General features: G+C 45.8%; 1 protein-coding gene across 2 annotated transcripts in view; it reads left to right on the forward strand.

The window, feature by feature from the left end:
• CPNE7 (copine 7) overlaps positions 1-22,743 on the forward strand; it is a 149,039-nt gene that overhangs the window by 92,439 nt on the left and 33,857 nt on the right. For both annotated transcript variants that reach the window (XM_082269609.1, XM_082269608.1), the window contains exons 10-11: positions 1,960-2,093; positions 2,514-2,568. In XM_082269609.1, coding sequence (XP_082125735.1) covers positions 1,960-2,093; positions 2,514-2,568 — 189 coding nt within the window. The remainder of the gene's footprint in view (positions 1-1,959; positions 2,094-2,513; positions 2,569-22,743) is intronic.

Below are 22,743 nucleotides of genomic sequence, written 5' to 3' on the forward strand. Positions count from 1 at the left end.
CCCATACTGCCTTTCACATGTCCCGGTCTGACCCATCATTATTAATATATACTGTAATACACTATATTGTCAAAAGTATTAGGACACCTGCCTTTACACACACATTAACTTTAATGGCATCCCAGTCTTAGTCCGTGGGGTTCAATATTGGGTTGGACCACCCTTTGCAGCTATAACAGCTTCAACTCTTCTGGGAAAGCTGTCCACAAGGTTTAGGAGTGTGTCTATGGGAATGTTTGACCGTTCTTCCAGAAGCACATTTTAGAGGTCAGGCACTGATGTTGGAAGAGAGGGCCTGGCTCACAGTCTCTGCTATAATTAATCCCAAAGGTGTTCTATTGGGTTGACGTCAGGAATATGGGCAGGCCAGTCACGTTCCTCCACCCCAAACTCACTCATCCATGTCTATATGGGCATTGCTTTGTGCACTGGTCCAAATCATTTGGTAGAGGGGGGATTATGGTTTTTCAGGGGTTGGGCTTGGCCCCTTATTTCCAGTGAAGGGAACTCTTAAGGCGTCAGCATACCAAGACATTTTGGACAATTTCAAGCTCCCAACTTTGTAGGAACAGCTTGGAGATGTCCCTTTCCTGTTCCAACATAACTGCGCATGTAAATAGGCTGGTTAATCCTAGCATCATCTGCTCAGAGATGGGTAAGGGGTGAGGCCAAGGGATGGTGCTCATAATGTTGTGCTTATATCAATATACACTTATTAATAGGTGAACAGCAAAAAAAAAATAAAATGCCAGAGAAAAAGTCTACAAAGTGCGTAAATGTGATAAATAAATCCAAAAAGAAAATGTTCGCTGAGTGTGCTACAGCATATCAGACTGCAGGCTTACCAGAAGAATAAGCCCCCCCCCTGGTAATGAGGCAATATATAGTATTATTCCACATCCATCTGATCTCCTTCCGGTCAGAGAATTTAAACAATAAATGAACCTCGTCATCTCAAACCATCTCAAACCACCAGCCACTTGCACTCAAAGAGAAAAGGATGAGCATATGCTCCATGTAGTGTAAAATCTCCAAATTACCATGTAATGCACTTACATATAGCATAATACAAATGCGTATTGAAATAATACTCCAGATGGCAAAAACATACAACTTTCAAGTTACGTCCGCTTTGCGCGATTATGTCAGCACTTAGCTCCACCCTACGTGTTTCATCGTTTGTGACGTCTTTGATTACATGGCTGAGCCAATGGTTATATTACTTCATTATGGAGGAACCCTTGAAATAACTTTCCAGGCTCACGGAGCCTCTACTAATAATTACGCTTTCAAAGATTCATGGAACGTGTGATGGTCACTTAGAGGAATTGTCCTTAAATTTGTGGTCATTGGGACGATCATCTCATGCAGACAGCTAAAAAAGATCATGGTTGATAGTGGTTACTCATCTAGGAGGCAGAAGTTGCTCTATGATCGAAAAACCGCTAGCAACCTCTGGAGGAGCCCTAGGATTTAATGGAACCCTGGTTGAGAATGGGGCATTGTTTACTCCCACTGACACCAAGGCTTTTTCTACTCCCACTGGCCACAGTCTGGCCCCCATAAAGTTTGAAGGACAGTAAACTGGCCCCTTGTTCAGAAAGTTGGGAGACCCCTGTTTTATGTGAAAACAATAGAAAGAGTTAGAACACCCAATAGGAAGCAGGAACACATAAAACTCCCGGGTTGATGGAAATGACCAGGAACAATGGCAGAACGATGGCACTATGGAAGTCCACTAGAGGTGAAGGCACTAGTGGCTGACTCTGCCCATCAGGCACAGATTAAATATCTTTTTTGGGTAGACTGACTCTTAAACATATCCTCCTAGGTATACACATTGTCTATTACATTCCACCTCCCCCAGGTCAGAAATCTCAAGATTTTCTTTGACAATCAGGACTGCTGGCAAGCATATCCATGCCTGTATAATATTACTGCCTTTCTTCTCTCTTCCAGGTGGCCATAGACTTCACAGCCTCCAATGGGGACCCTCGAAATAGCTGCTCTCTCCATTATATTAACCCTTACCAACCCAACGAATACCTGAAAGCATTAGTTGCTGTAGGGGAAATCTGCCAAGACTACGACAGGTACGGAGCAGTCCTTCCTCTATGTCCAATGTATGAGTGAGATGGGAACAGGGGCTGGGGGTGGGGGTGGCGGCGGGTCACATAGTGGAAATATTTATACAGGTGTTGTTTTATCTACCAAAGGATTAGTTTTTCTTTCCAATCGTTTTGTCAGATATGATGTCATCAGGGGCGGTAAGCTTCAGTGTGGTATATGGTGGAAGACACGAGGTGTTACATTCTAGAAACGTTGTGGGGAAATAACGTTGCACTCTTTCACTATGGATATGGATGTTTGCCAATGTACTAAGGATTGTAATTATGTATAATGAAGCCTTATTTTGCAGGGATTTCTTTTTCCACATTTATCTGTCATGTGTATTTGCATAGGAAACATGCATGCTGTACTGTTTATTCATTTTAGATGTTCTTTCTGTTTAGCGATAAGAGATTTTCTGCTTTGGGATTTGGCGCACGCATTCCTCCAAAATATGAGGTAAGAGAATGATTTGTCTAAATAACATACCTGTGCTTTGTAATACTGATACGTGTGATGTGTACCTCCAGCTACATATGTAATCCATTTACTGGTACAGCAACCCTTCAGACTCAGAGGTGGGTAAGGGGGGGGGGGGGGACAAGGGATGGAGCTTGGGGGTGGGTAAGGGGCAGAGACAAGGGACGGTGCTCAGAGGTGGGTAGGGGTTGGAACCAAGGGACAGTGCTCAGAGGTGGGTAAGGGGCAAGGACAAGGGATGGTGCTCAGAGGTGGGTAGGGGGTGCAACCAAGGGACAGTGCTCAGAGGTGGGTAGGGGGTGGAACCAAGGGACAGTGCTCAGAGGTGGGTAAGGGGCAAGGACAAGGGATGGTGCTCAGAGGTGGGTAGGGGGTGGAACCAAGGGACAGTGCTCAGAGGTGGGTAGGGGGTGGAACCAAGGGACAGTGCTCAGAGGGGGGTAAGGGGCGAGGACAAGGGATGGTGCTCAGAGTTGGGTAGGGGGGGGCAAGGGACAGTGCTCAGAGGTGGGTGGGGGTGGAGATAAGGGACGGTGCTCAGAGGTGGGTAGGGGGTGGAACCAAGGGACCGTGCTTGGAGGTGGGTAAGAGGCAGAGACAAGGGACGGTGCTTGGAGGTGGATAAGGGGCAGAGACAAGGGACGGTGCTTGGAGGTGGGTAGAGGGTGGAACCAAGGGATGGTGCTCTTAGGTGGGTAGGGGGTGGAACTAAGGGAACGATGCTTGGAGGTGGGTAGGGGGTGGAACAAAGGGATGGTGCTCGGAGGTGGGTAGGGGGTGGAACTAAGGGAACAATGCTTGAAGGTGGGTAGAGGGTGGAACCAAGGGATGGTGCTCAGAGGTGGGTAGGGGGTGGAACTAAGGGAACGATGCTTGGAGGTGGGTAGGGGGTGGAACAAAGGGATGGTGCTCGGAGGTGGGTAGGGGGTGGAACTAAGGGAACGATGCTTGAAGGTGGGTAGAGGGTGGAACCAAGGGATGGTGCTCAGAGGTGGGTAGGGGGTGGAACTAAGGGACGGTGCTTGGAGGTGGGTAGGGGGTGGAACAAAGGGACGGTGCTCGGAGGTGGGTAGGGGGTGGATCTAAGAGACGGTGCTTGGAGGTGGGTAGGGGATGGAACTAAGGGACCATGTTCGGAGGTGGGTAGGGGACGGAGACAAGGGACGATGCTCGGAGATGGGTAGGGGGTAGAGAAAAAGGGCAGTGCTCAGAGGTGGGTAGGGGGCGGAGACAAGGGGTGACAAGTAAGGGAGGATTTCCTGTACCTTAGTGCACACATTGTTTCTGGATTTGCAATGCTGGTAAAGACCCACTTATAGCCCTGAGTGGACGCAGTGCTGCTCTTATGATGTTAGTCTAAGTGGTGCGTTGGGGGGCGGGGATTGCGTGCCGTATGGCCGTACTTAGTAATAACTGCTGTGATTGTGTGTTTCCCAGTACAGCACGTGGGATTACTGGGTTCCAGTTCTGGTAATGGTGTGTTAGTGGACATTAGAGAGCCCGGGGGAGCTCCGCCTGCGCAGATTACGCTTCAATATTGGACTTTATGTGATGAATGTTTTCATCTTCTATTATTTCACCTGAATTCCCTCCTGTATCTGCAGCACATTAGTAGCCAATCGCTGCGATAATCACTCCCATGCATCTTATATATCCCCCATCTATAATAGGAGGACCGGCTGACGGATGGGAGCCGAGGGACAGACGGTAATTAAAAAGTAATTTCAGCCAACGGATAAAGTCTTTCAGGGAAAGGCAGAGACTTCCAGCAAGAGATGCAACTGTGCTAAAGTAAAGCCAGCGGTCTCCGTGTGATGGGAGCTTCTAATGTGAAAGGGGTACTCTAATATGAAGAGGGGGATGGGCTCTGATGTGAAACGGGGCTCAGATATTATGGGGGCTTCTGATGTGAAAGGTGGAACTCTGATGTAAAGGCGGGGGGGGGCTCTGATTTGATGGGGGCTTTTAATGTGAAACAGGGCCTCTGACATAAAGGGGGGGACTGTGATGTGATGGGGGGGGGGGGTTCTGATGTGCTGATGAGGGCTTTGATGAAAAAGAGGGGGAGGGTGATGGATGGGGGGGGGGGGCCTCTATTGTGATGGAGGTTTCTGATATAAAAGGGGGCCTCTGATGTGAAAGGGGGGACTCTGATATGATGGGGGCTTCAGATGTGAAAAAGGGACACTGATGTGAAGAAGGCTTCTGGTGTGAAATGTATGTGTGTGGGGGCTTTGATATGAAATGGAGTGTGTGTGTGTGTGGGGGGGGGGGGGGGGGGTGGCTGTGATGTGACAGGGGATCCTGCTGTAAGGAGGTGGGGAGAGGGGCTCTAATGTAATTTGGAGGGGGGGCTCTAATGTAATGGGGAGGGGGGCCCTGATGTAATGGGGGGAGGGGGGGCTATGATGTAATACAGAGGGGGGCTATGATGTAATGGGAGGAGGGGGGCTCTGGTGTAATAGGGAGGGGGGCTCTGATGTAATATGAAAGGGGGCCTCTGATGTAAAGAGGGGGGGGGCTCTGATGTAAGTGGAGGGGGGTTTTGATGTAATGGGGAGGGGAGCCCTGATGTAATGGAGTGAGGGGGGCTTTGATGTAATGGGGAGGAGGGCTCTGATGTAATGGGGGGGGCTCTGATGTAATGTGAAAGGGGGCCTCTGATGTAAAGGGGGGAGGAGGGCTCTGATGTAATGTGAAAGAGGACCTCTGACATAAGGGGCGGGGGGGGGCTCTGATGTAAAGGGCAAGGCTTCTGTTATGAAATGGGGACCCTGATTTTGGGGACTCCGATGTGAAGTTATTTCTTGGACCGTGCTCATTCATTCATTTCAATGTTAATCTTTTATTTTATAAAACTGATTTTTTCAGCCCGAATTTTTATAAAATCTACAATGTGCCCCCCCCCCCCCTCCACCCCCCACACTGAAAATATTGGAGACTCCAGATTTAGTCTGTTGAAAATTTTAGACCAATCTTTATTCAGATTCAGCAGGATTTTCGCAGTGTCTTTGGCGATGAGTCCAGAGTTTTGCTGTGCAGTGACCCCCCCCCCCCCCGTGGGTGGGGGAGGGGTACAGGATCTGATCACATTGATTGATCTGGGTGTGAATAGTGAAGTTTGTGATGGACCGGTGGTTGAGCCGCTGTCTATACCGCTCCCCCTTCTCTCTGAAGAGGTTCAATCAGTGGCCCTCAGTAATTAGCACACAGGGAAGAGTCGTGCTCCTCGCCCCTCTCTGATGTTTGGAGTGTTTGGCCGATTCTCGGAGATGATGACGATGAATAATGTACACGGATTGCTTTAATCATCCTTCACGGCAATCAGGCTTTTCTCTCTATTAAGTGCTGATGCCACAAATCAAACAGGAAATGTTTCTTTTGAAAAGCGTCTTTGAAGGATCTTACACTTTATCTCCGTGCGTTCATAATTGGAACATGTTCATCTGATAGGACTACATTCACAATTATGCCTTCTTCACACACGCATGCGTCCCATCATTGGTATCAGTGGAGGAATAGTGTCCCATCATTGATGTCAGTGGGAGGAATAGTGTCCCATTATTGGTGTCAGTGGAGGAATAGTGCCCCATCATTGGTGTCAGTGGGAGGAATAGTGTCCCATCATTGGTGTCAGTGGGAGGAATAGTGTCCCATCATTGATGTCAGTGGGAGGAATAGTGTCCCATCATTGATGTCAGTGGGAGGAATAGTGTCCCATCATTGGTGTTAGTGGGAGGAATAGTGTCCCATCATTGGTATCAGTGGGAGGAATAGTGCCCCATCATTGGTGTCAGTGGGAGGAATAGTGCCCCATCATTGGTGTCAGTGGGAGGAATAGTGCCCCATCATTGGTGTCAGTAGGAGGAATAGTGTCCCATTATTGGTGTCAGTGGGACGAATAGTGCCCCATCATTGGTGTCAGTGAGAGGAATAGTGCCCCATCATTGGTGTCAATGGGAGGAATAGTGCCCCATCATTGGTGTCGGTGGGAGGAATAATGCCCATCATTGGTGTCAGTGGAGGAATAGTGTCCCATCTTTGGTGTCAGTGGGAGGAATAGTGTCCCATCATTGGTGTCAGTGGGAGGAATAGTGTCCCATCATTGGTATCAGTGGGAGGAATAGTGTCCCATCATTGGTGTCAGTGGGAGGAATAGTGTACCATCATTGGTGTCAGTGGGAGGAATAGTGCCCCATCATTGATGTCAGTGGGAGGAATAGTGTCCAATCATTGGTGTCAGTGGGAGGAATAGTGCCCCATCATTGGTGTCAATGGGAGGAATAGTGCCCCATCATTGGTGTCAGTGGGAGGAATAATGCCCATCATTGGTGTCAGTGGAGGAATAGTGTCCCATCTTTGGTGTCAGTGGGAGGAATAGTGTCCCATCATTGGTGTCAGTAGGAGGAATAGTGTCCCATCATTAGTGTCAGTGGAAGGAATAGTGCCCCATCATTGGTGTCAGTGGGAGGAATAGTGTCCCATCATTGGTGTCAGTGGGAGGAATAGTGCCCCATCATTGGTGTCAGTGGAGGAATAGTGTCTCATCATTGGTGTCAGTGGAAGGAATAGTGTCCCATCATTGGTGTCAGTGGGAGGAATAGTGTTCCATCATTGGTGTCAGTGGAGGAATAGTGTCTCATCATTGGTGTCAGTGGGAGGAATAGTGCCCCATCATTGGTGTCAGTGGGAGGAATAGTGCCCCATAATTGGTATCAGTGGGAGGAATAGTGCCCCATCATTGGTGTCAGTGGGAGGAATAGTGTCCCATCATTGGTGTCAGTGGGAGGAATATAGAGCCATTGTCGGTGGGGGGATTAATGCCCCACTTGCCAGATAGAGGCCAGCAAAGGGGCACATCTGGCCTGTGGGTTGCAGTTTGGAGACTACTGATCGAAAACATTATGTTTAGGATTGTATGGGGTCCGAAATCATAGTTGTAAAAATGTAACAAAAATAAGAATACTTTCCTGGTATTTGGTTGTGATAATATGTGGCCTTCTAGCATGAGATTTCCCATGATATGTACACTTGAAAGTCGTATCCCAGGGGGCGCTCTCTGTATCTATAATAGTATAATATATAATGGATGCAAAGCGCCCCGATTAATTAGTGAGAATCTACAAGTCTTTCTGTGAATTCAAACTTACTTCAAAGCCAACATGCCTTAAAAATTCACTTAAACATGCCAAGGTTTTCATTTTTATTCTCACTTATTCACTCCGTCACTGCGGGGACACATAAGTATGATGTGGTGGTGGGGAGGGCCGCGCAGACGCAACGTTTTGGAGGGAGGGGGTGGGGAGTCAGGTCCTTGATGTCCTTGCTACTGTTTCCTGTAATAAAAACAAAAAAGGTAAAAGTGTTAATTGGCTTATTAGTGGATTTGAAGAACTTCGCATATTTGAGAACAATGTCGTGCTTATTGAAAGGGGAATACTTCAACCAATCCGAGCTTTGTGGTGACTAAGGCGGCCTCCAATGTGCTTTTCCTTTGCTTGAGCAACTGCGCTACAAATGATAAATTATAATGGTAAACATTAGAATGAATTATAGTTTGAACCCTAATTTTGCTTTCATCCCGAGTCTTACAGAGTTTGTATTAATTAATTACATCAATTATGTGCGGATAATTATGGCAGCTGCAATTATCCTTCATGCGATTGCTACAAAAAGGGCCCACAAAATTAATTTGAAAGGATTTTGTTATTTAAAAAGGCCACTAAACGTTGACTTGCATAAGAAGCCGGAAGTAGAGATCAATAGACGCCTTTAACTACTTGCCGGCCCGCAGCAGGACATGGCGACGGGGCGACTCCTACAGGCACAGCGATGTATCTGCACATCACTGCCAGCTTCTGGGTTTCGCGGCACTAGCACCGACTCTCCTGTGTTTTCACACAGCGGAAGGTTTGTCAGCAGATCCCCACCAATGATTCACTTCCAGGACCTGCTGATCGGCTGTGTCCAATCACAGCCCAGAACTCTGTGTTGACAAATAGAGGGTGTAACGGATCCACTGGCACCCCGACTGGGTACCTCCGTTGACGGAAGCTCCTAGTGCTTCCCGATGGCTGCAAGCACTCCACCAGACACCATAACCACCGCAGACCTCACGAACCGCACCAGCTTGGTTTGGGTCTCGCCATCTCCTACCCACCCTGGACCTACGACAAGGCTCCAGGTTCCAGTGGGGGAACCTCTCCTTCCCCAGAGTGAAGCAGGAACAGGAACAAGCTCTTACAAGAGCATAGTGATTTTTCAAGGGAGTATGAAGAGCATAGCAATCCCTTGTAGCAGATCTCCCCCAATAAGAAACAGTACTCTAGATTGAGGGTGAAGTAGAACTCCAGGTTTAATGGTACAGCTGCTCTTTTATACAGTTTTCCCCACAAGGTTACCGCCCAGGTGGACCTTGTGGGGAACAGGACATGAAATTCACAATCCAATAAAAACAGAGTTTTACACTAAGTCACTCCCATACAGTGTACACAATCCCAACCCTCTGTCTGATTACATTATCATATGCAGATGAAATTGTATACAGAAACAGATTTAACCTGAACTAATTATCTAGCCATCTGGACAGAACAATGTGAGGACAGGCAGACTTAACACAATCCACATCCCATCTCAAAACAGACAATAGGACAAGACTGCCAATAACAGTTTGTCCGTCTCCTACATTGAAGTACATGGAATACACATCTACGCATTGCTATGATTATTTAGGTGTCACAGACTTCATGGCAACAGGCTATAGGTCTCGCAGTGTAAAGTGGGAATAAATCTTCATATTTCTTGAGAGATATTGTTGATAAATATTACTCTCCCATTTGAAGTTATTAAAACAATTTTCTCAGTGTCCCTTAAGGCTGCATTCACATGTCAGCGTATGATCGCGGGCAGAACCGCCGCGGTTCCGCCCGCGATTCGGAGATTTATTGCAAATCGCGGGACGCCTAGCATTGCCCGTTGATTTGCAATAGCCCCCCAAACGCCGAGCGATGTTGCCGCGATTTACGCCCGCCGAATCGCGGCAACATCGCGCAAACAAAATCGCGGGACGCAATACGCTCCAAAAAAGTACAAGAGCTTCTTTGGAGCGTATTGCGTCCCGCGATTTTGTTTGCGCGATGTTGCCGCGATTCGGCGGGCGTAAATCGCGGCAACATCGCTCGGCGTTTGGGGGGCTATTGCAAATCAACGGGCAACGCTAGACGTCCCGCGATTTGCAATAAATCTCCGAATCGCGGGCGGAACCGCGGCGGTTCGGCCCGTGATCATACGCTGACATGTGAATGCAGCCTAAGTATCGGTCTTTCACTCCCAGTGACGGTGAGTACCGTCACAGAGGGAATCGTCACTTTGTTTCTTTTCCCAGCAAAGCAGGGAAAAGAAACCAATCAATCTGTAGTAAAACTCAGTTCACATTTCACACATTTCACATTTTTTAGGCAGGCAATTAACCCCATGGTCAGAGACTGCAGACATAATACATGAGATGGTCAGAGACTGCAGACATGATGCAAGAGAGGGTCAGAGACTGCAGACATGATGCAAGAGATGGTCAGAGACTGCAGACATGATACAGGAGATGGTCAGAGACTGCAGACATGATAAAGAGATGGTCAGAGACTGCAGACATGATACAAGAGATGGTCAGAGACTGCAGACATGATACAGGAGATGTTCAGAGACTGCAGACATGATACAGGAGATGGTCAGAGACTGCAGACATGACACAGGAGATGGTCAGAGACTGCAGACATGATACAAGAGATGGTCAGAGACTGCAGACATGATATAAGAGAGGTCAGAGACTGAGGACATGATACAGGAGATTATGACCAAGAAACCTGCTATAGTCACCGAACTGTGGAAGAGACTGGAAAAAAAAATCCCACCAGAGCATTGTTAGAGACTAGTAATGTCCTGTGCAAAGGAGCTTACAATCTAAGGTCCCTAACTCACATTCATACATACACATACTAGGGCCAATTTAGACAGGAGCCAATTACCTCCCAGCATGATTTTGGAGTGTAGGAGGAAACCCACGCAGGCACAGGGAGAACATGCAGACTCCAGGCAGGTAGTGCCGTGGTTGGAATTCAAACAGAAAACCCCAGTGCTGCTAAGTGGAAGTGCTAACCACTTAGCCACTGTGCTGCTGGTTGTATTTTACAGATACAACTGGCCCTTTGAGGGCAACCATAATGCTGAAATCAGTGAATCTACCTGCTGGGTGTCAAACTCAATGACACCCAGAAGTTAATGAACTGAGATCAGAGCAACATTAAAGCACAACCACATAATGGACACATACAGCTGTCCCGATGTAGATTTGTGTACAATATCTCACAAAAGTAAGTACACCCCTCAAATTTTTGTAAATATTTTATTATATTTTTTCATGTGGCAACACTGACTAAATGACACTTTGCTACAATGTAAAGTAGTGAGTGTACAGCTTGTATAACAGTGTAAATTTGCTGTCTAAACCGCTGGCAGCAAAAGTGAGTACACCCCTAAGTTAGCAATTTTCCCTCCCAGTGTCATGTGACTCGTTAGTGTTACAAGGTCTCAGGTGTGAATGGGGAGCAGGTGTGTTAAATTTGGTGTTATTGCTCTCACTCTCTCATACTGGTCACTGGAAGTTCAACATGGCACCTCATGGCGAAGAACTCTCTGAGGATCTGAAAAAAAGAATTGTTGCTCTACATAAAGATGGCCAAGGCTATAAGAAGATTGCCAATACCCTGAAACTGAGTTTCAGCACAGTGGCCAAGACCATACAGCGGTTTACCAGGACAGGTTCCACTCAGAACAGGCCTCGCTATGGTCGACCAAAGAGGTTGAATGCACGTGCTCAGCGTCATATCCAGAGGTTGTCTTTGAAAAATCAATGTATGAGTGCTGGTAGCTTTGCTGCAGAGGTTGAAGGGGTGGGGGGGTCAGCCTGTCTGTGCTCAGACCATACGTCGCACACTGCATCAAATTGGTCTGCATGGCTGTCGTTCCAGAAGGAAGCCTCTTCTAAAGATGATGCACAAGAAAGCCCACAAACAGTTGGTGTCAAGCGTGAGTGGCAGCAACCAGTTGAGGAGTACAAAGACAAGTGTGTCTTACCTACAGTCAAGCATGGTGGTGGGAGTGTCATGGTCTGGGGCTGCATGAGTGCTTCCGGCACTGGGGAACTACAGTTCATTGAGGGAACCATGAATGCCAACATGTAAGTCTGTGACATACTGAAGCAGAGCATGATCCCCTCTCTTCTAAAACTGGGCCGCAGGGCAGTATTCCAACATGATAACAACCCAAAACACACCTCCCAAGATGACCACTGCCTTGCTAAATAAGCTGAGGGAAAAGGTGATGGACTGGTCAAGCATGTCTCCAGACCTAAACCCTATTGAGCATTTGTGGAGCATCCTCAAACAAAAGGTGGAAGATTGCAAGGTCTCTAACATCCACCAGCTCTGTGATGTCGTCATGGAGGAGGGGAAGAGGACTCCAGTGGCAACCTGTGAAGCTCTGGTGAACTCCATGCCCGAGAGGGTTAAGGCAGTGCTGGAAAATAATGGTGGCCACACAAAATATTGACACTTTGGGCTCAATTTGGACATTGTCACTTAGGGGTGTACTCACTTTTGTTGCCAGCGGTTTAGACATTAATGGCTGTGTGTTGAGTTATTTTGTGGGGACAGTAAATTTACACTGTTATACAAGCTGTACACTCACTACTTTACATTGTAGCAAAGTCTAATTTCTTCAGTGTTGTCACATCAAAAGATAGAATAAAATATTTACAAAAATGTGAGGGGTGTACTTACTTTTGTCAGATACTGTATATAAGGTTATAGAATAAAGCTGAAAAAGGAAATTTTCAAACATGAACAAACTGATGACTACATACATTGCGCTGATCGTATTCAATTATACATATACATCAAAAATGAAGATTAAATAGTCATTAGATTGGCTTCAGCTTTGGAAGCGCCATCTACAATCTGATTAGCTGTGGACAGTTATATTACACAGAGCATGTTATTGGACGGGAGCCGGAGTGTCTTTCCTCCCAGAATCATGCTACACTGGCTGACACAAGATCTAATTATTGATTAAGGATTTTCTATCCGCGCTGATTACATATTCTGCAGAGTTTTGCGATCTCTTCCTGCTGACTCGGCACCATTAAAATACATTTGTGCCGCTACAGACATACAGCACCCAAACATATATACATAGTTACATAGTCGGTAAGGTTGAAAAAGACAATAGTCCATCAAATTCAACCTGTGTAGGTGTGCGTGTGTCAATATTGATAATCATTTCCCATATCCCTGTATATTGTGTTCTTTAGGATGCAAGTCTTTTAAAAATATCAATACTCCCGGTGACACCACCAATTGTGGAAGAGAGTTCCACCTCCTTATCGCCCTGACAGTAAAAAAAAACCTTACTCAGCTTAAGGTTAAACCGCGTCTCCTTCAATCTCATTGTGTGGCCACGTGTCCTCTTACACTCCAAGACTGAATCGTTTTTTCCTATCCTGGGATCACCATTGAGGTATTTGTATATCGCTATCATATCTCCTCTCAAGTGTCTCTTCTCTAGAGAGAAAAAATTTGTTCCTCGTAATTGAGGTCATCCAATCCCCTTATTAATTTCGGTTGCCCTTCCTTGGGCTCTCTCCAGCTCCGGCACATCCCTTCTTGAGGACTGGTGACCATAACTGGAGGAAATACTCCAGATGTGACCTGAATTTTATAAAGTGGCAGGTAGACATGTGCGGTTCATTACGTTCCGTATAAATATTAGGATTCATTTTTTGTTATTCGGATATATCCAAATCTCCGAATTACAGTGCAAACAATTTTTACCCAATCCTTGAAATAGCAGAATTTCCGATATTCAAATTGAAGTTCATCTCAAATTTTACATTGAATTCCATTCAAATTCGAACTGTAAACATATTGTTAAAATCATAGACTGTGTGTGTTATTAGTGTACCAATTTGAATGCTGTTTTTGTTTAGCCAAAGGTGATTTAAAGAGTCATTATAATCATTTGATGAAGATTTTTCTTTTGGTCATTCACTTTGCAAGTGTAAAACTGATAAAAAGAAACAAGTAAAAAAAAGCATATAAAAGCATTTTTACCTGACGGTTTTTTTTTTCTCAGCTGGCTAAAACTTCTGCACAGTATTGTACATAGCAAAATGTTAAAAGTTAGATACTACTTTTGTTAATTAGAACACTTCACATATTTTGAATAAATGTATTATTAATACAAACAAGATCAATGTGTATAATTAACAATCTAAAATTTTCAATTGGGCCGATTCAAAATTTATCGATTCAAATGTTTCGAATCGAGAAAAAAATCGGTTAAAACAAAGAAAATTTGAAAAATGCAGAGAACGTATTCCAAACACGAATTCTGAATGTGAATCCCAAATGCGAATTGAACAAAAATAACTAACTAGATTAACCACTTTACCACCGGAGGATTTTGCTGTCTTACGTCCAGGCCACTTTTTGCGATTCGGCGCTGTGCGACTTTAACTGACAATTGCGCGGTCGTGCGATGCCGTACCCAAACGAAATTTACGTCCTTTTTTCCCCACAAACAGAGCTTTCTTTTGGTGGTATTTGATAACCTGTGCGATTTTTACTTTTTGCGCTATAAACAAAAAAAGAGCGTACATTTTGAAAAAATAACAATATTTTCACATTTTTTTATATGAAATTCCCCCCCAAAAAAATGTAAAAATCTAAATTTTTTAAATTTTTGACCAATTTGTTTTCTGCTACCTATGTTTGGTAAAAAAAATCACAATAAGCGTATTTTGATTGGTTTGCGCAAAAGTTATTGCGTTTACTAACTAAGGGAAATATTTCTGTCATTTTTGGTGTTTTTTTTTTTAACGAGTAATGGCGGCGATCTGCGATTTTTTTTGCGGGACTGCGACATTGCGGCGGACAGATCGGACCCTTGACTGACATTTTTGACACTTTCGGGGGTACCAGTGACATTACTACAGTAATCAGTGCTATAAATATGCAATGTTACTGTAAAAATGACACTGGCAGGGAAGGGGTTAATTTTATTGGAGAGGGAGGGGTTAATGTATGCCTGGTGCTTACTGACGTGTGTGGGGGGAGGTGACTGAGTGAAACAGGGACAGATCGCATGTTCAGATATGCTGAACCCTGCAATCTGTCACTGTTTGTCACTTAGGAGATCCGCGGGCGGATATCCAGACTCGATTCCCCTACGATCAGGGAAGTGCAGCTGTGATCGTCGCTGCTCCTCCCCTGGCCCGACTCCCGCTGTGACTGAAAACAGCGGGAGCGAGCCTCCGGCGGTGCGCGAGTGCCGCCCACAAGGGGAGGAGTCCAGCGACGTAGGTCTACGTCGCTGGACAAAATCGAGCCACTTTGCCGCAGTACAGTCCCAGTGACTGGTCGGCAAGTGGTTAACTAATCCAAACGAAAAAAACAAAAAGCAAAACTAATTTTTTCATCATGCACATGTCTAGTGGAAGGATTATAGTTTTATCTCTGGAGAATATACTGAAGGGGCTGTTATGGGTTGGGGGTGACCCCACGCTGTTTATCTGCCGATTTCTTTATTGCCGGCAATTCTTATTTCTACATTCAGCTGTCAGCGGGGAAGCCTGCTGACAGCAGAAGACTCATCAGTTGTTAAGGACGCGGTGGCTGGCTTCCCGGCCTGCTCCTTGACAACCAGCTATACACAGTGTGGTATGGGAAAAAAAAAAGCAAAACTCAATGTAAATTGCAAATTGCATGTAAAAATGCATCAAAAACCCAACACTTGCACTTGAAAAACAGCTATTGACCCTTTGAAAAACTCATAGATGTGAATGTGTACCATAGGAAACCATGGTAAATGGACTGTAGTGCGTTTCTGCAAACTGCAAAATGCACTAAACAATGCATAGGTGTGAACCCAGGTTAAAGGTACAGCGCAGGGCCTTCCTGATTTTAGCACATCTGCAGCATTTCCTGGATAGCGTTTCACTGCCTGTTAAAATTCCCCATGAAAAAATGTCTTACTTTTCGCAGCAGCATAGTAATAAAAATAGCTCCAATCTCTGTACAATATGTGTATACCAAGACTTGGATCAATAAATGCCTTTGAGGTGACCTAATTTATACCGGGGGTTGTAGAGATCAGTACCGAGCTTTGTGCGGTGAGATTTTTATCCCGGGGACGATGCTTGTTACAAGTAATCACCTCCATCGATCTCAAGCCAGTTTATTACCGGCAGAGAAAGGGGCTCCTTACGCTGCCATCGGCCATTTACTGTCACAAAAGATTGTTTTGGCCTTTTTAGGTCATTTTTCACGTTTGGGCCAATGGAAGAAAATTGTTGCAGAAAAAATTGGCAACATAGCTGATAGCAGAAAACTAGAATTCATTTTCTATTTATTTTTACCTGGGTATAAAAAAGTAGCAGATTGATTCAATAAAACATTCTATAGTATTGAAGTAATACTGATACACAAATGTTCTTAAAATGACATTCCTTCGTCAGAATTTAAGGAAGCAATGGAACTCTAACATGTGTCAGTGGTGGTTTAGAAACAGAGTATGGTGTTAGGCAGTCCTGTTCCTTCCGGAGATCATGTAGATGTTGTAACATGCCTGAGAGTAGGGTGTTGGGCAGTTGTGTTCCCTCCGGAGATCATGGAGATGTTGTAACATGCCTGAGGTTGGGGTGTTAGGCAGTCCTGTTCCCTCCCGAGATCAGAGAGATGTTGTAACATGCCTGGGGGTAGGGTGCTGGAAAGTCCTGTTCCCTCCTGAGATCATGGAGATGTTGTAACATGCCTGAGGGTAGGGTACTGGAAAGTTTTGTTCCCTTCTGAGATTATGGAGGTGTTATAACATGCCTGAGGGTAGGTAGTTGGGCGGTCCTGTTCCCTCCCAAGATCATGGAGATGTACCATGCCTGAGGGTAGGGTGTTAGGCAGTCCTATTACCTCCGGAGATCATGGAGATGTTGTAAAATGCCTGAGGGTAGGGTGCTGGGAAGTCCTGTTCCCTCCCGAGCTCATGGAGATGTTGTAACATTGCCTGAGGGTAGGGTACTGGAAAGTCCTGTACCCTCCTGTGATCATGGAGATGTTGTAACATGCCTGAGGGTAGGGTGCTGGAAAGTCCTGTTCCCTCCCGAGATTATGGAGATTTTGTAACATGCCTGAGGGTAGGGTGTTAGGCAGTTCTGTTCCCTCCCGAGTTAATGGAGATGTTGTAACATGCTCAAGGGTAGGGTTTTGGGCAGTCCTGTTCCCACCCGAGAATATGGAGATGTTGTAACATGCCTGAGGGTAGGGTGGTGGTAAGTCCTGTTCCCTCCTGTGATTATAAAGATGTTGTATCATGCCTGAGGGTAGGGTGCTGGAAAGTCCTGTCCCCTCTCAAGATTAGGGAGATGTTGTAACATGCCTGAGGGTAGGGTGCTAGGCAGTCCTGTTCCCTCCCGAGATCATGGAGATGTTGTAACATCCCTAAGGGTAGGGTGTTGGGCAGTTCCGTTCCCTCCCGAGATTATGGAAATGTTGTAACATGCCTGGTCCCTAGATCTTCTGCTATTGCCCGCTAGCCCAGGTGGATTGAGGTGAAAGGCAAGACTGGCCAAATGCCATAAAGATCCCTAACCTCACCTGAGGGAACTTTTTGCTCATTCAGCATCTCTGAGGTCAGGTACTGTAATGTAAGGGCTCTGAGGAAGAGGGTTCTCCCTTGAAACGCGTCAGCCTAACCAGTATAGATGCCATCTGGCCTCCATGCAGTATTGAAACAGTCCATGTCCTGGAGGATATCTGTCCATACAGTGCCTTGACATGCATATTGATTACATGCGTTTGTGAGTATGATGTATGACACCTTTTTATGTTTCAAAAAAATGGAATTGCACTAGGTCGTGTGCCCTTCTCTTGTTTTGGTTATCTTTCTAGTTCTTGTGGATACCCATGGTCTGGAGAGGGCAGCAAGATCCTATGCACTACTAATGAAGTATAAGATACACTTCCTTCTCTTAAAGCATAACACCTTAACACAGGAGAGTTACTTTAGGTACTGTATTGTGCCTGATAGGAGACTGCAATGACGAGGCAGGCCTCTCTTGTATCTCCAGCCCAGGCCCCACTGAGAGTGGCACAGAGGGACAGGAGGGACACAAGTGCCAGCAGGTTTTGATGAGAGAACATGCAGCTGGAGATGCGGTCCTAGCAAGGCTGGCAGAACATCAAGTCAGGAACAGTAGCTGTGTTCAGAGGTCCAGCCAATTCTAAAGGAGCACTCCACATGCTCTGCGTATCCTGAATGTGTGGCTTGTCGGTCCTCTCTGCGGGCTTGAGATAGGAGCACACTGCGGTGCACAGAGCTGGTATAGCAGACAGCCAGGCAGGCAGGCACTAGAACAGGTTGGAGAGCAAGGATAAGAGACAGAAGCATGGTCACAGGAATAGTCAGGGTCATTAACGGGCAGGCAGCGAGGTACGGAATAATAAGCACAGCCAAAGTCCGGAGCAAGCCGGGTCAGCAACAACTTGGGAACACATAAGATGAATGCAGGACACAAGTAGCAGCTGAAAGACCAGTCAGCACCTGAGCAAGGGCAGAAGCATCCCTAAATAGGCCTTGTAGCGCCAATAGGCACTGTGAGCATGCCCGTACACATTCCCGTGCACATTCCTGCACGCATCTGCGCTCTTGGACACCATTCTATGCGAAAAGCTGCACGCATGTGCATTCCTGCACGCCAGACATCTTACAGGACAGGTACTGATATTGGACAAGAATACCTGGCTGGCAATTGACACACCAATTAATTCCATTGGTGCTCAGTTGAGTTGAGATCAGGGCTCTGTGTAGGACTCTTGAATCCCTCCATAATAAACTCATCATATCATGTCTATATGTTGCTGGCTTTGTTCGCAGGGGGCACAGCAAGGTTGGAAAAAAAAAAAAAAGCCTGTCCCCAGACTGTTACCACAAGACAGGAAATAGTGCTACAGCAACCTAAGACATTTTAGACAATCAATACCCATCACTGGAAACACATAAACTCAATTATTTGGATCCAACCAAAGCACTCGCATTATTCAGTGAAGTTTACATCCAAGCACACAGAAAGCAAAGCAATCACCTTACTTCCGGGTTTGCATTGAGTACGGTGATGTTACCCAAAGCTCCGCTCTAATGCGTTTCGTCACTCGATCATGTGACTTTCTCAGGGGGATCCCTCATTCCTTTGGGGGATCACCTCTAAGAAGTGAAGGAGGAGGCGGAGAAACACAAGCCATAGTGAATGAACTGGAGGCTCCATTTAAAGGGAAAATATGCAATATATGACCTAATATAATACTTGGGTCATATTAATAAGATGAGAGCCTAACTGATGGTTATGCACAGGAGTGAAGGTGGAAGGTTGCACAATTAAATTGGTGGAGACATATGTCACAGAATGGAACAAATATAAAGAGACTTTAATTGGTTTTGAAATAATTTGGCACGATTGATTGGATGTGTTTGATCTTTGATGTAATTACACTAGTGCTGCACAGTTTTTGGTATTAGAACTAGTCAGTATTTGTGTTTTGCTCATCCCTGCATACAGAGCTGGTGCTACCACTAGACAAACTAGGCAGCCGCCTTGGTTCACTGCCGCCTAGGGCATAGCCATGGCCACTGGTTTCCCTACTACGGACTTCCTAACACTCCGCTGACTTCCCCACACATCCCGCCGTAAGGCTGCATCCTGCTGCTCGCTGCTTTTTGGAAAACCTCCTCGAGCTCCTCACAGGATGCTGTAGGCCCACACACCACCACTCCTCGTGGGGTAGGCCAGATTGGATGGTCTTAGAGAACCACCAACCTCTGTTGGATGTGTTGCTGTAGGTGGCGGTGCCCCAATTGCGTCCAGGGATGGTACCAGATGCAGGTATTGACAGAGCTTGACCCCGCTGGCACTGGGGGAGAACTTAACCCTGAGCTCCATGAGGGAGCCCTGGTAGGTGCTATCCTTCTCCACCAGGTCTGGAAAGCCCAGGTGTTGCTCTGCAGACAATGTGGCTACAGTGGTGACCTTAGCACCAATGGTCCATAGTGTCTTGGCAGGGTACCAGGTAGTCACACAGAGCCTCACCGACTGCAAGCACCTCAAAGAGGAAGGCCTGGCGCACAACAGGCCCAGAATGTGAGAGGGCTCACATATCTGGGCTCCGCACACTCATACAGAGACCAAGGTTTCTGTGTGATTCCAATTCAGCACACTACCAGAGAAACATTATGGATATCAGGTAAAACAAAGCAGGACCATGTCACCTGAGCTACAGGCTGTTTTAATATTTTCTACGGTTTTTAAAAATGTTGAGGTCTTATTTATTTTTTTGGGGGGGGGGGGGGTTGGGTGCAAGTAGCTGGTCTTGCCTGGGGTGCAAAATAGTCTAGCACTGGCCCTTTCTGCATACTGTCACCAGCAGAAAGATCTATATCTGTACATGTTCTATTTTAGACCAGTGGTCTCTAAACTGCCCATTTGCTTGCTTTTATCTGGCCCTTGGGGCACTATTTCTCCCAATTACACCAACAATGGGGCATTATTCCTCCCAATGACAACAACAATGTGGTACAATTCCTCCCAATGACACTAACAATGGGGCACCATTTCTCCCACTGACACCAACGATGGGGCACAATTCGTCCCAATGACACCAACAATGGGGCACAATTTCTCCCAATGACACAGACAATGGGGCACAATTCCTCCCAATGACACCAACAACGGGGCACAATTTCTCCCACTGACACCAACAATGGGGTACTATTTCTCCCACTGACACCAACGATGGGGCACAATTCCTCCCAATGACAACAATGATGGGGCACAATTCCCCCCAATGACACCAACAACGGGGCACAATTTCTCCCACTGACACCAACAATGGGGTACTATTTCTCCCACTGACACCAACGATGGGGCGCAATTCCTCCCAATGACACCCACGATGGGGCACAATTCCTCCCAATGACACCAACAATGGGGCACAATTTCTCCCACTGATACCAATGATGAGGCACAATTCCTCCCAATGACACCAATGATGGGGTACAATTCCTCCCAATGACACCAATTATGGGGCACTATTCCCCCCACTGAGACCAAGGATGGGACACAACTACTCCAACTGAATCATATAATGAGGCATTATTTTTTTCCCCACTGATGCCAGAAACTCCCAATAGCCACAGTCCAGCCCTCCTAAAGTCTGAAGGACAATAAACTGTCCCTTTGTTTATAAAAGTTTGGAGACCTCGGTTCTAGACCATAAATTGGGATTTTCAGGGTTTCGTGTCCATTTAGTGATTTGTGGTCATATGGTATTTTTAGGTAACTCAGCAATGGTCAGGACTTTCCTATTATTTGTGACCCTAAATAATGCGCAAAGTTCAACAGCATTGTAACAACAACGGGAAATAATCTTCATCACTGATCTGATTTTTGTGGATTGTGCTTTGTACGTCACCAAAGGCCAAACAAGCTCTTAAAAATAAACGAAGAACATACTGTATTTCCAACATAAATGTCAAGGTATGCGAAGATGATACTCCTATAGGGTCAGCTTGCGGGAGCAATAAATCTTTCAGTGATCCAATGCGTTCTTATTTCTATCTACTGCAGTTTCTATCGGCAATTCCTGAGTGCGGAGCAGACTTGCCTTTAGGGACGTCAATATCAGCTGAATGGCGATCGGTTGGTATATAACCGTCCCAATCTGTCTTCTAGAAATAATTGCTCATTAAAAGCTCATTCTCTAACAATGCTATCCTGTATATTACTGCAGTGATTGTTCACCTGCACTACCCATCCCCCCACCCTCCATCATCATCATTCAAGCTTTTCTATAACACCAATTCTATTGATTTATTGCCAAAATAATATCAATTTTCCATTATGCCATCAATAAATAGGGAAAACGCCGGTGTGAATTTTGCAACCTTTGCACTTCTTACAATTGAGGATATATTTTAGTTTTTTTACAGTTTTTATTTTAATTTAAAAAAAAATGTTTACAACAAAACATGTGAAGAATAATATTGCTCACATACACAAAGGAACATCGCAAAAAGTTAATTAAATTGTAAAAGCTTTGGTAACAATATGAGATATGAGATCTCGCACGAAGGTTGATTAAGCTTGCTAGAAAATTTTAAACATTTGACAAGAAGCAGAAAAAGGTGTTAGATGCAGGGATGAGACCTCCAATGTATTGCAGGGATGAGACCTCCAATGTGTAGCAGGGATGAGACCTCCAATGTATTGCAGGGATGAGAGCTCCAAAGTATTACAGAGATGAGAACTCCAATGTATTGCAGGGATGAGACCTCCAATGTATTGCAGGGATGAGACCTCCAATGTATTTCAGGGATGAGACCTCCAATGTATTGCAGGAATGAGACATCAAATGTATTGCAGGGATGAGACCTCAAATGTATAGCAGGGATGAGACCTCCAATGTATTGCAGGGATGAGACCTCCAATGTATTTCAGGGATGAGACCTCCAATGTATTGTAGGGATGAGACCTCCAATGTATTGCAGGGATGAGACCTCAAATGTATAGCAGGGATGAGACCTCCAATGTATTGCAGGGTTGAGACCTCCAATGTATTGCAGCGATGGGACCTTCAATGTATTTCAGGGATGAGACCTCCAATGTATTACAGTGATGAGACCTCCAATGTATTTCAGGGATGAGACCTCCAATGTATTGCAGGGATGAGACCTCAAATGTATAGCAGGGATGAGACCTCCAATGTATTGCAGGGATGAGAGCTCCAAAGTATTACAGAGATGAGACCTCCAATGTATTGCAGGGATGAGACCTCAAATGTATAGCAGGGATTAGAGCTCCAATGTATTGCAGGGATGAGAGCTCCAATGTATTGCAGGGATGAGACCTCCAATGTATTGCAGGGATGAGCGCTCCAATGTATTGCAGGGATGAGCGCTCCAATGTATTGCAGGGATGAGCGCTCCAATGTATTGCAGGGATGAGACCTCCAATGTATTGCAGGAATGAGACCTCCAATGTATAGCAGGGATGAGACCTCC

This window comes from Pelophylax lessonae (assembly GCF_965119305.1).
Source record: "Pelophylax lessonae genome assembly, chromosome: 10".
Classification (NCBI taxonomy): Eukaryota; Metazoa; Chordata; class Amphibia; order Anura; family Ranidae; genus Pelophylax; species Pelophylax lessonae.